This window comes from Macaca thibetana, chromosome 2, assembly GCF_024542745.1.
Source record: "Macaca thibetana thibetana isolate TM-01 chromosome 2, ASM2454274v1, whole genome shotgun sequence".
NCBI classification, from domain to species: domain Eukaryota; kingdom Metazoa; phylum Chordata; class Mammalia; order Primates; family Cercopithecidae; genus Macaca; species Macaca thibetana.
Window position 1 is genome coordinate 100198098 of NC_065579.1, and position 15161 is coordinate 100213258.

At 47.7% G+C, this 15161-nt stretch overlaps 1 protein-coding gene across 5 annotated transcripts in view; it reads right to left on the reverse strand.

Moving 5' to 3' along the window:
* The window catches only part of FYCO1 (FYVE and coiled-coil domain autophagy adaptor 1), a 77935-nt gene that overhangs the window by 43757 nt on the left and 19017 nt on the right, over positions 1-15161 (reverse strand). For all 5 annotated transcript variants that reach the window (XM_050780546.1, XM_050780548.1, XM_050780547.1 and 2 more), the window contains 7 exons: positions 13816-13922; positions 11635-11778; positions 8223-8313; positions 4878-7301; positions 3606-3698; positions 2908-3026; positions 803-970 (listed from right to left, as the gene is read on the reverse strand). In XM_050780546.1, the coding sequence (XP_050636503.1) occupies positions 803-970; positions 2908-3026; positions 3606-3698; positions 4878-7301; positions 8223-8313; positions 11635-11778; positions 13816-13922 (3146 nt within the window). The remainder of the gene's footprint in view (positions 1-802; positions 971-2907; positions 3027-3605; positions 3699-4877; positions 7302-8222; positions 8314-11634; positions 11779-13815; positions 13923-15161) is intronic.

A 15161-nucleotide genomic window follows, 5' to 3' on the forward strand; every position in this document is an offset into this window, starting at 1 on the left:
TGTGTGCATGTAATTCCAGCTACTCGGGTGGCTGAGGCACAAGAATCGCTTGAACCCAGGAGGCAGAGGTTGCCGTGAGCCAAGATCACGCCACTGCACTCAAGCCTGGGCAACAGAGTGAGATTCTGCCTCAAAAAAGAAAAAAAATTCAAAAAATAGAAAATAAAAGAGTCCTTACCCTGGAGAGGTACACACTGAAATATTTACGGATGAAATGATATGTGTGGGATTTGCTTCAAAATCTGGGAAGGTGGGTAAACAGGTGGGTCTACAGATCAATCAAGGCTGGCCCTGAACTGAATATTGTTGAAGCCGGGTGACAGGCTGGCCCTGAGCTGAACACTGCTGAAGCTGGGAGGTGTATTACATGATTCCATTTTTGTATATTTGAAAATTTCCATAAGGAAAAGTTAAAATAAGTTTTGAATGACTTGTCAGGATTAAAAAATCAGGACACTTCACATTAAAATCCAGGTTTCCACCTTCTCTTGAGAAGAAAGGTGATCTAGCAGTTCTGGGCCAAGACTGATGTGGCAGAAGTAGAGCCCAACTGTGTCCCCAGTTTCTCACAGTCCCCTCCCGACCCAGCTCCCACTTATATCAGCTGCCTGGTACCTGCAGGCACTGGAGTTTGGGACTCTAGTACTGGGGAAAGTGAGATGGAGGAGGAGAGAGGGGCTCCTGAGAGAGGGGCAAGAAAATGGGGAAATTTCTGGAGTACGCTTTCAAGAACAGCTGCATTTCTTTAGAGAAAACCCAAGTGTGGGGAAAACCCCAGCTGCTGGTTTGACACAGCACTCACCTGAGCAGCTCTATCAGCCGCTCCTCGAGATACTTCTTGGTTCTGTTGAGGTCATCCAGGTCAGCAAGCATCTTCTGGTCATTCCTCTCGCGGTTTGTCACCTCCTGGCAGAGTTTGTTGTAATACTCTTGGATTTTTGTTGTGGCTTTTTCGAGTTCCTTCTGGGTCCTGGGGGAGGAGTGGTAAGTTTTCTTGATTAGCCAGAACTTCCAGCTTTCCCAGGGCTCTGGGCTCACCCAGGACTCTAATGAGGGGTGCTACTGCCCCTGCCATGAAGGAGCCCCTTGGTACTGCTCACAGGTATCTGCTCACAGGTTATGCAGTTCCCTAGCTTTTGAGACTCTCCTCACACCCCCACATACAAAGGGGTATCCTTGGAGGGAGGGGAGACTGACCCCAGGTTGCCAGAAGCACCCTAAGTGAATAGAACTCTGCACCCCTTGGCTCCTGGACAGGGGCTGGGCTTGCAAGAGAAGCCTGATAGACAAGGCTCATGGGCTGGTGATGGGGAGGATGAGCAGGAGGAGAAAGGAGTCAGGACAGGCAGGACCGAGATGTAGTTTCCCTGAGGTGGCCACACGGAGGAGGGCCTGTCTTCCATATGTCCCTGGGACTCTACACATGGGGCATGGTGCTGGGCCCACAGCAGGTGCTCAGTCTTAATCTGCACTGCCAGCTGTTCTACCTGATAGCCCCCCTGAGGCCCAAGGAATTCCGTTTTGGGTGCTGCAGTGTGTCTCAGTCTTCAGCAGAGGAAGCTGGCTGAATCTTGCTGTCTTCCTCACCCCACCCACTCCATTTTTAACGCAGCTATCTCCTAAGGCAGTGGTTTTCCAAGGATGGTCCAGTGGGACATAATAAAAGCTCCATTAAACAAAGGGTTCTGCAGAGAGACTGATTAATTTATACCTTCCACATCTAGTATAAAGTTGCCAGGAAGTTGTTTACTAGACCCTGTCCACCAAAATGGGCTTATAGGTGCACCCACACACACAGGTGGTGTACGTGTGTGCATGCACACACATACACTGAATAAAATAAGTTGGCAGATAGACTGTGCAGCTTGGAACAACTCAAACAAATGCTCTGAGATGTTACAAATAACCACTGTTATATCATGTTTTCATGCCACCAACTCAGGCTCTGTTTAAATTGTCATGTGAACATGACTTAGAACTAAGGGCAGCCAGTGCCCTATAGGATCTGAACACTGGAAGGGTAAGATGAAAGGAAATGTATGTCCAGGTTACTGAATGTCAAAGATATCCTGGATCTCCCACTAAGCCAGAGCCCAGGCCTAGAAGGCAGGTGTTGGGAAGAGGTAATAGATAAATAGAAAAGTTAGAGACTTGGGACAATTTGGTGTGCTTATCTTTGCTGGTGGCACACATGCAGTTCGATTCTGGCAACTCCTCCTTTCTGCTACACCTTTTTAAAATTAGGTCTTCCTCCCGGTTACACCTTTTCTTAATCAGGTCCTGGCTCAACTAGGTGGGTCCCATGACCACATGGTGAACCTAGGCTCACAACTCCACGTGGCCCCAAGTCTGAAAATGAGGGGGTCAAGGAGGCCTTGGGATGGCAGTGTGATCTGCTCTCCACAGATATGGCATCAGAGAGTCTGCACAAAGACAGGCTGATCCTGGTCCTTGGCACGCTCATCTTCCTCATCCATAAAATGGGGATAGATGATAACACCTTCCTCATAGGACTGTTAGGAGGATTACATGGGTAAATGTATTCAAAACAGAGCCTGCCACGTTTTCAGCATTATTTAAATATATGCTGTTACTATTACCATTATTATTATGACCTAACTTTTATTTCATTTTAGTTTTTCCAAAGCTTGCAGTTACTCAAGTATGCACTGCCGGAGAGAAGAAAATCGAGTTAGGAGAAAGGCGCTTTAGCCGTGTATAGGCTGGGATGGGCAGGCAGCCGGGTTCGCTGTGGCATGCTTCCAGCACAAGCACTTTCTGAGTTTGTGGCTTTTCTTGCAAAAGGACTTCCTAAACCTAACATGAGTGACTGACTTTCTAAATGACGAGACCAAACACTCCTTCCCTGAAGACTACCGACAGCTGCGTAGGTGGACTGTGACTAACCTTTCTAGGTCTTCACGCAAGGCAGCCCCCTCCTCGTCCTTCCTCAGCATGGCCGCCTGGCACTCTGCAAGATGGTTGCTGGTGCAGCTCAGCTTCTCTCCCATGTCTGCTTGGGTGGCCTGGCACAGGACATCAGGGAGAAGACACTCAGCTTGCAGAAGCCCATGCAATGTACCATAAAGTGGCTGGTGTGCCATCCACCCCATCTGGCTGGGTCACTTCTAAATGGAGGGTTGTTTTCTATTAAGTTCAAGAGGCCATGAATCTCTGCTCTATATTTGTGGGGCCTCAACTGCAACTAGTTAAGGTGGTTGGCAAGTGGCAGGTACCAGAATTCCCAGGGTGACACTGAAGGTAGGGATGGCAGGGAGCAGGATTCACTTGGACAAGTCACTGCTCTGAAGACTGTGGGACCAGTGCCACCCCTGCTGCTGCCCATTTTAAAATCACTGGCTGGTGATCACCCATAGAGATGGCCAAACAGGACACTTATTTCCTTTCTGCATTTGGCAGCTCCAGCCAGGTGTCCAGGGAACGGATGGAGGGGGTCAGGGTACAAACTGAGGGTATCTACAAAGGTAAACTGAGGACGGCTTCAGCTTGGGAATCTGGAGGCATGCAGGGAGCCCTCTTAAATGATCCAGTCAAAACCACACCAGATGCCCTCTCCCTGAGAGGTCCACACCACCAGAGCCTACCTTCAGCTTCCCCACAGCTTCCTCGGCAGCCTGCAGCTGCCGGCCTTGCTCCTCAAGCTGGCCCCTGAGGCTCCTGCACTCCTCGCCAGCATTCTAGAGAGGATACGAAAGGGATCATAAATGTAGGGTCCTTGCTCTGAGGATCCCTCAGCCCCATCACCCAAATAGATAAAACCAAGCTGCCTTTCTCTTTTTCCCTGCAAACTGGCTCCTCAGTGAGCTTTGGGCTTATCAATAGTGAAATACTTTCAAGCTTACTAAGAAAAGAGACTTAGCCTGGTCCCCAAACTTAGAACTTAATTTCTGCAAGGGAAAAGGTTGGCTATGAGCCACATGGAGTTTCACGGAGTGGGGTGGCACTGGGTGGGGAGGCACATCTGTGGCAGTGCGGTGGAGCTGCCTCAGAGAGGAGGGTTAGGAGTAGCCTGAGAGTGCACAGACCTTGATGCAGACAGACTAGTGGCAAGCCCTGGCAATCAAAGCCCCAGGCCATTCTGCCGTGTCTTCAATCTAAACAGTCCTTAACCCTTCATCTTTGTGCACTATCAAAGAGACATATTAACTGCTCATCTCATTAACTTGTCTGTCCCAAGGGCCTTGTAAAAAGGAAATAAGCTGGTTCCCTACCCTATATTGGCTGTCAGGAGAGCACCTGATGGGGTTGGTTATTCATTAAGAACCCAGAGCTAGGATGTGAGGCAACTGTGAACTGCTGGCCCTCAGAAGGGGTTTTAGAGGCCAAGTCAGTGTTCTCACACTCACATGCCCAGGGTGGGGTAGGGGGCTGGGCAAGTACAAAAACCAGCGTAAGGGAAAGTGCAGAGGATGTGTGCCTCCTTTAAAGTGGGCAGACACCCTCGGGTTCCCGCTGACTGCTGCCACGGGGAGGGGGCAGGGTGAGGACGCAGGCTTTCAGATCTTCTGAGGTTTCAAAAGAAGCCCTCAAACTGTATTTGTAAACACCCTGCTCTTTCAATGTTGGCTACTAATTTTAAAAACTTCTGTGTGGGCTAATCTAGTTTGCAGTGGTCTTGAGTTTAGACTTCTGGGCTAAGGTATCACTCCAAATGTTCTGGCCCTAAAATGTTCCTGCAGAGAGAAAGATGCTACTGTGAGCTGTGATAGCAGGACAGGGCCACAAGGTGTTTGCCTGCACCCACAGTACATTCTCCAGCCCTCACCTGCCTCATGGCTGAAGGTGCATCCTCTCATGGACCCACCAGGCCTGCCCAGGGAGATGGGTAGAGCCCAAGTGGTTGAAGCTAGGATTACCTTAAGTCTGCTCTGGTAGTCCATGATTTCAGCGCTCAGCTGGAACTTGAGGGTGTCGAGCTCCTGGCGTGCAGCCTCTTGGAGGCTCTGGGCCCGCTGCTCGGCCTGGGTGAGCTGGGCCTGCAGGCCAGGCAGTGAGTCGGCTGCTGCTTTGGCTGCCTTCAGCTTCTCCTGCAAGCTCTCCTTCTCTTGCTGCAGCCCAGCTACTTGGCGCTCCAGGCCCTCTCGCTCCCTTGAGGCTGCCTCTTTGGCGTCTTGGAGCTCCTGGACAGCACAGGCCAGTGCCTTCTCCACTTGCTCCTTTTCCATGGTCAGTGTGCAAACCTGGATGCCCAGCTCGGCTGTGTCCGTGTTGGCCCGGTGCAGCTGCTCCTGCAGCTCAGCGTGCTCCAGCTGTGCTTCCTCGGAGCTGCATTTGGCCTGGGACAACTTCTGCAGGGCCCGCAGCTCCTCCTCCCTCTGCTGGGCCTCACTGGTCCTCTCCTCCTGCAGCGCCCCTTCACGCTCTGAGCACTGCAGCAGCTCCTGGACATGGGCTCTGTTAAGGGCTTCATTCTGCTCCTTCAGCTGCTGCACAAGGGTCTTGTGCTCCCTCAGGACTGCCTCAGCCATGCTTAGCTGGCTCTGCACCTTGTCCTGGTCATCCAGAGCTGCCTGCATCTTGGCCTGGAGGTCCACCACCTGAGCCTGCAGCCGTTGGGCCTCCCCCTGATGGACTTCCAGCTGCGCCTGAGACAGGGCCAGCTGGGCAGCCAGCTCACGGGCTTCATTGTCGGGGGGTGGGCCAACTCCCTGTTGGCCTTTCTCTGCGGTGAGGACTTCAATCAGCTGGGTCTGCTGCTGGCACTGGCTCTCGAGAGCCCTGAGCTCTCTGTGCCGGGCCTCTGCCAGTTGACGGCACTGCTCCACCTCCTCCCGCAGCTGCTGGCACTCACCCTCCTTGCTCTGCAGAGTGGCCTCCTTCTCTGCCACCTTAGCTTTCATGGCCTCCTTGGCCTTCCTTACAGCCAGCAAGCTTGCCTCCATCTGGTCGCCCAAGTGCCGGATGCTGGCCTGCTCGGCCTCCAGGGAGGCCAAGGAGCCCTGGATGGCTGCTTCCCGCTGCTGCAAAGCCTGGTAATCGGCCTGCAGGGCTTGCAGCTTGCCCTCCAGGAGCTGGTTACGCCCGACCACATTCTGCAGCTCCTTCTCCAGTTCCCTGTTGGCCTGCCGCAGCTCTTCCTCCTGGCTGCCCTCCTGCACCTTGGTATCATCTAACTGTGCCTCCTGCAGGCCCCTCTGCTCCTCCTCTGGCTTCCCACAGGCCTCTTGCAGACTGGAGTTCACAGGGACCAGGGCCTCATTCTTTTCACCTGCCACTGGCAGTTCTGGGCCGGGCTGCCCAGCAAGCCGCTCGAGTGCACCCACCTTCTGGCTGAGGTGGTCTTTGTCCTGGATGAGCTGCTTCTTCTGCTCCTCCAAGTCACTCACATGTTGGCTCACCTGTGCCAGCTGGGTCTCCAGGAACTGCAGCTGCCGGGTCAGGGACCTGACCTCCTGCTCCAGCAGCTCCTTTTCCTCCTGTTGCTGTTTTTTCTCCCGCCTCAACTCTGCTAGCTCCTGCTCCCGGGAGCTCGAGTGCACCAGCAACTCCTGTAGCCGTTGCCAGAGCTGGTCTGCCTCCTGTCCCTTCCCAGACAACTCCTCCTGGAGTGGGGCCGTCTCCTTCACCAGGCGCTCCAGGCTGGCCCAGGCATCCTCCTTCAGCTGCAGCTCCTTGACCAGCTGCTCCAGCTGGGCACTCTGCTGCCTGTTGACCTCCTCGACCTTGGTTCTCTCCCTTTCTAGGGCTCGAAGCTTCTCCCCTAGCTCCTGGATCTCCCGGGCCGCATCACTGGGAATAGGTTCTTGCTGGCCCTTTGTGTCTGGTGCTGTATCTGCCTTCTGCTGAGCCATGGCTAGCCAGTCTGGGATGCTGGCTAAATGCTGGTTCTTCTGGCCCAGTGAGTCCCGTGTGGCCTTAAGCTCCTGTGCCAAGGGCTGCAGCATGGACTCCAGCCGCCGCAGGGCTGTGTGGTAGTCCTCCTCCTTCTCTGCTGCTCCTAGCTCCAGGGCCTGTAGGCACGTCTGCAGCTCCTTCACAGTGTTCTGGGTGGCCTGGGTGACCTCCCACTGCTTCTGGAGCTCAGCCACCAAGCAAGTGAGGCGAACGTTGTCCTCTGCTGCAGTGCGTCCCCTCTCCCTCTCTGTCTGCAGTTGCTCCTCTTGTAGGCTGACAGCTGCCCTCAGCTCCTGGTTCTCTCTGTCCAGCTGCTGCATGCGCTCCTGTAGCTGCTTCTCCCGCACCTCCAACTGGTCCAGCTCTAGTCGCATCTCATCAAAACCCTCCAATGCCTCGTTGTTTAGGGGGCTGTTCAGGTCAAAGTTGGACACCATCTCTTGAGTCTGGGAGGAAAAACACAAAAGACAAGTGGCTTTGGGATGAAGCTACAGGGCTACTCAGAAAAGCTTTAGAGTTTAATGAGAGCAGAGGTAAAAATACAGGCATTACCTGCCCTAAGGTTAGTCTAAAGAGCTATTCAAAAGACTAGAATCCCTTTGCTCAAAGCATCTGCCACACATTCAGCAGCACATTCCAAAGCCAGGAAGCCACCCATGTGAGCTCCACTGAGATACAGACTTGCTTTTCCCATCCAGCCTTCTTCAGCTTTTAATGGACATTGTCTCTGAGATAAATTCAGTTATATCTAAGCTGTTATTCACTCACTGTGCCACACCCATACCCGCAATTCCTGGCATGATTAAGGCACAAAATAAGGTAAAAGATTCATCTATTTTCTACTCTTAATGCTCCTTATATTGATCATTTTATTTTTTTAAATTGCTGATCAGTTTTCACAGCACTATATACAGCTGTGATAAATTCACGTTTCTAAAAAAATTAACAAACTGCCCCTACCTACTAACATTGACTGAGCCCTTGCATATGTCAAGCCCTCATCTATGAACTAGAATGATTTTTATTATCCCCATCCTGTGGATGAGAGAGCTGAAGGTTAAGTAATTTCCCCTTGGTCATAGCTGGTAGGTGAGAGTCAGGATTTGACTCTGTCACTTTTAACCATGGTGCCAAACTGCTTCTTTTAAAATACTTTAAAATCATTTAAAAGAATTTAATTTTAAGAGAGCCTAGATTCCATTTGGTTGAAAAACCCAGACTCCAGGGAATAGTGGCTATAACTGAGTGGTTCTATTGCTCTGGCTGGAACAACAGGTATCTGAAAACATCACCCTTGAGTTGCTAGGGACAAGGACATACCCTGGTAGAAGCTATAGTAAGATAATTCCCAGCCTTCCTGGCCTTACCTGCAGGTAGCTGCTCACCAGACTGCTCATGCTGGAGCTGCGGCTAGGGGGTTTCCACAGGTAAGCAGAAGAGCCAGTGGCCAGTGTCCTCCTGTGGGGCCACAAAGCAGACATACCTGTATTCAGAGCAGGAAACCTACATACATGGAGGCCCTGCTGGTCACAAGGCAACCAGGTGGTGGTAGGGGGCTGCCTTCCCAGGTAGAACGTAAGGAAGTCAAACCCAACAGATTCCACCAAAGAGCACAGCTACACTGGTCTGTAACAGATGAACTCCATGGCTAGAGTTTTACCATCATGGCTTTCCTCCCACTGCCAGAAAAGAATTACGTGAACATGTATTTCCCGATATTTGGTTTAAATTTTTCTTGAGCTTTTGGTGCCTGCCTCAGTTTGTCTGCCAGTGAGGAACAAGCAGCAGTCAGTTTGGTAAATAAGAGTCACACTGTGCTTGGGGGCTCAGCCGCCGCTCTGCATGACACAGCAACAGTGTGGCTGGGAGGCTGCTTCTAGGTCACATAACCAGGCCGGTCAGTGCAGATACAGAACATTTCCCTCATCGCAGAAAGTTCCATTGAATGGCATTGGTTTAGAAATACAAAGGCTTGTGTGATAACTCTTGTTTAGCAGGAACCTAAACATATTTTTACTTCACCAGAATCATCTCCTAAATCTAAAATTATTGTGTTTTCAAACTTAGTCTCCACAACCCAGCAACTGCCCTTCACAGTATCTTCCCTGAAGACAGTCACACAGGTACATAAGGAGACAGTGGGGATGCTCTTGGCAGCACTGTAACTGGAAAAAGGGAAACCAAACAAACTCTACACTGCTAGGGAAAGAGATACACTATGGCTTATTCACCCAACAGAATTCTCTACACCATGGGTTAGCATTCTTTTTGGTTTTTTTGAAAAGGGCCAGATAGTAAATATTTTGGTCTTGTGGGCTATATGGTCTCTGTCACTCAACTGGCACTGTTAGCATAAAAGCAGCCATGGACAACAGGTGAATAAATGGGCAAAGTTGTGTTCCATACAGCCCTGGGGAACTGTTTGCCAACCCAACTCTATACTTACAGAACTCCATGTATAAACAGATACAAAATCTCAAAAACAAGGCAGAATGAAAAAAGCAGGTTGCAAAAGGACAGCTATCACATGATTCAACATGTGTAAAATTTTAAAATGTTTACAAAATAAAACTATATATATATACTATATAAACTATTTACAAATATACAAGTAATAATGAAAGCAGAAGATCTGGGCATGAAATGCATTGATTATAGGGCCATGATTACTTCTGAAAGGGGAACAAAGGAGAAAGGATGGCAATGGGGTGGGGCTTTAGCCGATCTATAATATTTTATTTATTAAAAAAAGTATCGGATGTAACCAAATCTCCCCACAAGAGCCAGCTTGACAGGGGCTCCCACTGGGGTAATTGGATAAATGGGATAATTTAAGCTTCAAAATAAGTAATGACAGTGACAGAATGTAACCTATTGAATAAAGTAAGAATCCATGAGTCAATACTGCTATGAATGAATAAATGGGGAAAAAGAAAAAGATCTTCCTTACAGTAGAATGCCAACTAATAATGTAAAAGAAATAATGGAGTTAGAAAATCACTCTGGTAATGATGATGGTAATAACTGCTTCAGGCAAGAATTATCAAATGGTATTAAAACTAATACAGGACAGATTTAAGAGAAAAAAGGATAATAATGTAATTTCAACATGCCTTCGCATAAGATACATATTCATTACAAAGGAAGAAATAGTAACTTTTGGAGAAACTGGGCAAGCACAGCGTTACCCAAATGACTAGGATTAACCTCATTAGTAGTGAAACAAATCAACACTGTTGGCCTCCAGATACAGTGTGCTGACAAGACAACAGCTGAGGCATTCCCGGCAAAAACACTTAACCCAAATCCAATAATGAGGAAACATCGGTCAAACTCAAATTAAGGATCATTTTACAAAATAACTGGCCTGTATTTTTCACAAATGTCAATGTTATGAAAGACAAAGCCTGAAAAACTGTTCAGAATTAAAGGGGACTAGAGAGGCATAGCAATGAATGAATTAACAATATGTGATCTGGGATTGGGTCTTGGATTATGAGAGACATTATTGAGATAATTTGTAAAATTTAAATGAGATCTGTAGATTAGACAGCAGTATTGTATCAATGTTAATTTTCTGATTTTAATAACTGTACTGAGTTATATAACAGGATGTCCTTGATTTTAGGAAATGCATAATTAAGTACTTAAGAGAAAAGAAGATCAAGTCTGTAATTTACTCTCAAAAGGCTTAGGAAATAAATCAACATGTAAATAGAAAAAATGATAAACAATTACAGTAAAATATCAATAACTAGGGAATCAGGGTGAAGGATAGATGAGTACTTTGTATTATTTTTGCAACTTTTCTGTAATTCTGAAATTATTTCAAAATGTGAAAGTTTTAAAAAGAATATCTGGGCCAGGCATGGTGGCTCATGCCTGTAATCCCAGCAGTTTGGAATGCCAAGATAGGATTGTTTGAGCCCAGGAGTTCAAACCAGCCTGGGAAAGATGGCAAGACTCCGTCCCTACAAAAAATAAAAATAAAAAAAGGACACCTCAATATGGCAAAATGTAAGCTATTAAATCCTGGTGGTTTGCGTGTGACTATCATATTCACCACTTTTCTCTATATGTGAAGTATTTCCTAATAAAAAATACGAACGTTAAATTTTAAAAGCCTTATAAACAGAAAGCAAAACAAAACAAAGAATGCTGGACTTGATTTTAACCTAAGTCAGGTGTTCCAGGCCTGCTGCCCACCAGCTGGGTGACTTTGTCAAGTCCCCTGATCCTCTGAGCCTGTTCCTCACACCTCCTTCCTGGAGCTGATGTAAGGACTCTGGTGGTATGTGAGTGCCACACTGGTGTAAGATATGGCTGGCTTGATGGCCTCAGAAAATAAAGAAAGAAGAAACAAAGCGCAGCAACCTTTCCTGCAACCCTTACGTGGACGAGTTGTGGCTTTTACTTCCTCTCCTACTGCTTAGGAGCCTTCTGTAGTAACTCCATAAGAACAGGCAGGGGAAAAAGCCCACTCCTTCCCCAGTGCCCATAGCAACAAGTGCCTTAAAATTTTTTTTAAGCCTTGGCTTTTGCAGTATGCATCTCCACTGACTCATGCCCTGGCCAGTTAGGTTGGTTTAAGGTTGGAGCCTTCAGATGTTATTGTTAGTCATGATTCAACAAAGTCTGTAAAAGGAGCTGGAATAAGAGTTGAACGGTTTTATGTAATTTACTGAGCAAGCAAAATTGCTTTGAGTAGACTGGTGGCAATCTTCAAAACTTTAAATGTCTCTTTTCCTGTCTTTTAAACCAAGCAATCCTTCAAAGTACCTGGCAAATGTTGGCCAGGCAGCATCCAAGTCATAGCCCCTCGACGCCAGGTCAAACTGAACCTCAGTCAGCTCATACAGTTGGCCCACAACGTCCGAGCTCAGCTTTGGCTGCAGAAAGGGGCTTCTTGCGTAGTACCAGTCACTGCAGAAAAACACGCCAATTATAAGAGTGATAAAGATAAAGAATGTGTGAATTTAATCAGTCCTCCCACTGTGGCTCTGCCTCATCGAATTCCAACTCAGGTTACTAAATTAAAAGACACAGGCACACAAACCAATTTCATTTTCATGGTGGAAGAACATAACTCTCAAATAAGCTTGCTCTTCTTCAAAGAAACTACTGCAATGATCTGGATGCTTGTTCATTTATTACATATATCATATCTACTTCTCAAAAAGGATATGGGAACCTTAAATGTCAATTATTTGCCAAGAAAGGGCAATTGTAGGAGAAAGAAAACTTATTTTTTGAAAGATAACTTTACTTTCTATTCCATTTTCAGAACTCAACATGGGACACTAAACTCAACTGCTAATTTCTGTCCAGATACCAATTTAAAAGCCAAGGAACAAATTATTCAGAAATGTTTCAGCACCATAAGACAGGGTGAGAAAAAATAAAATAAATGTTATCTGCATTTTGAGGTAGTGGTTGTTTCATTTCAGGCAAAGTAACAAGAATTTTAAAAAGATGCATCAGAACACAGTTACTCATGCCTGTAATCCCAACACTTTGGGAAGCTAAGACAGGAGGATAGCTTGAGCCCAGGAGTTTGAGGCCAGGGTGGGCAACATGGCAAGATCCCATCTCTACCAAAAAAATAAAAAATTAGCTGAGCATGGTGGCATGCACCTGTAGCCCCAGCTTCTCAAGAGGCTGTGAGGCAGGAGGATTGCTTGAACCCAGGAGGTAGAGGCTACAGTGAATCATGATTGTGCCACTGCACTCCAGCCTGTGTGACAGGTTAAGACCCTATTCCCCCTACTCCAACCCCCACCCAAAAAGAAAAAGATGGCTGGGCATACTGCTTCACACCCGTAATTCTAGCACTTTGGGAGGCCTAGGCAGGGGGTTCGCTTGAGTCCAGGAATTTGAGGCCAGGCTGGGCAATATAGTGAGACCCTGTCTCTACAAAAAGTAAAAAATTAGCCAGGCACAGTGGTAAATGCCTATCCAGCTACTCGAAGGCTGAGGTAAGAAGATCACTTGAGCCCAGCAGCTTGAGGTTATAGTGTGCTACGATTGTGCCACTGCACTCCCACGTGGGCAAAAAAGTGGGACATTATTGTCTGTGAACTGTGATTAAGTCAAGCTGTTTATGACGATCTTCACCGAACATCTAAAACAAAACAACCTTCAAATCAAATATGCAAACTTTTTCAACTCACACCAATTCACAAGGCCTGTCACATGCATGAGAAATACGAGTACATCTCTATGCAAATCAATCTTTAAGGTGACATAATGAAACAAAAGGTTTTCCTTTGTAGTTTTTTTAGATTCAAAAAAAATTTGAATACTCCCAAAGGAAAGGGGCCAGGCAAGAGATGCTGGAAAACCCAAAGAGGTTAGTTGTCTGGTACCTGATTTGCAGCTTCTAAGCTGATACCCACTCTCCCCATTATAGACTCAATCCCTGCCCCTCTCCTCCCTTCTCTCTTCCCTGCTGAGGCTTCAGCACTACCTGCACAAAGGCTGACTGCACACCTGACCTGAGCTCTGCAGTGGCCCCCAGTCCTGGCTGCCCACCACAGTCTCTGGTGTGTTCACTCAGTATGCCAGGTGAGGACCCAGGCTCAATAGTGTTAAAAACCCCACAGGTGATTCCGCTGAGAGGCCAAGGCCGTAACCTGACTGTCCAGTAGTGCTGGCACCAAGGACATGCCGTCCACCAGGGAAAATGTCTGGTATCGGGAGTTAAGAGAGCAACGGCTGAGGCCTAGAGAAAAGCATTAAGCCCCTCTAAGCCTCAGTATCCTATAAAAACTCAGTGCTACCTGCCCACATGTGTCAAGGACTTTGGGAGGAGGGGTGGAAGACAATGGTAGATGTGGAAGGAGTCTGCAGTGTCACGAGGGACACAAATGAGCACTATGTTGCAGTTGTCATTATTATTAATGAACTTGAGTTCATTTCTGCATGGGATGGTGCTAAACCCCAGCCCTGTCCTGTATTTACCTGGTCACTTTGGTGTTCATGAAGCACTGCTGTAAGGTGTCTGCCAACCTCTGGTGCACCAAGGAGTAGCGAATAAATGCTCTTCCTTTCCCCAAGGATGTTCGGAGCTGGAGAAAGCAGATTACATAGAGCCAAAGAGCTGTTAGTCTAACTCCAAATACAGACCTGGTCTCATAGATGGCTTGTGAAACACAGATACGGGGCAAACAATGTCACCCAATTTTACCCTACATGTTGTCCTTCAAAGGACACAACACATTTGATACTATCACTGCAGAGAGTAAGGCTTGAAGTGGGCGAACTACTTGCAGGCCTTCATCTGAGAATAATCTGCAGACTCCAGCAAACATATCATGGAAGATATATTAACAAGAGGCTTCCAAACATCTGTGGAGTCTATTGGAATGTCACTTTCCCTCCTCTGCTCTATCAGAATCTCTGGGTTTGCAGTCAGATAGGAAACCAAATAAAACTCAGTTTTATATTAGAGTAAAACCTGGAGGTAGGTAAATGAAGGACTTCTCACACCACAAGTCAGCTTGAGGAGGAAGAGATGGTCTCAGCTCAGCTAATGCTGGTTTGTTTTTAAGGTGTGTGGGGAACAGGTGCAGGGGAAGGGCCTAAAGGCTTGGCAGAAATATGTGCAGAAGGAAGAAGAGAGGGACAAAGGCAGAGGTGCGTACGTGTGGCCATGTAACTGCCTCATCTGTGTTCCATGAAACCATCAGTAAAATCTACAAGTCTGCCAACGCTTTCCTGGTTGGATTTCCTGTTCTTTATCAGATATGCCAAACCACTACATTGAATCAGAAGGAGCCCAGGGGTGAGACCAGGGGTGTCTGTAGGCAGCCCAGTCACACGGGGCTAAGGATAAAATGGATATGGGTCTGTCTCACAAGTTTGGCATGGATTGCATAGGAAGGCCCAGGTGTAGGTCTGTCTTCAAAACCTCTCCCCACAGAGCTTATACCTAAAAACCAATTCAGAGGAAGGGGAAGATGTGACTGGAGCTGTTTTGAGGCTTAAATTCATACCACTCAAAAGCTTGTTGTGATGGAGATGGGATATGTTGGTCAGAGACTCTGCCATGAGGCCGCAAAGCAGGGCTCTGTCAGCTGGGAGCATACAATGGCCACGGCGGAAGGAATAAAAGGGACAGCCACAGAAGACACTTGGGCAAGTTTGCAAATTAGGATTCATATTCCTGACAGGTCAGCCCAGAAGCTCAAGAAAGTCGGCAGGAATTCAAAACCTCCTGACCTACCACATGTGCCTGCTCTCTCAGGCGCTGGCTCTGGGTAGGGTAAGCTGGGACCAATACCCTCCCGACCCCTTCAAAGGCCAGA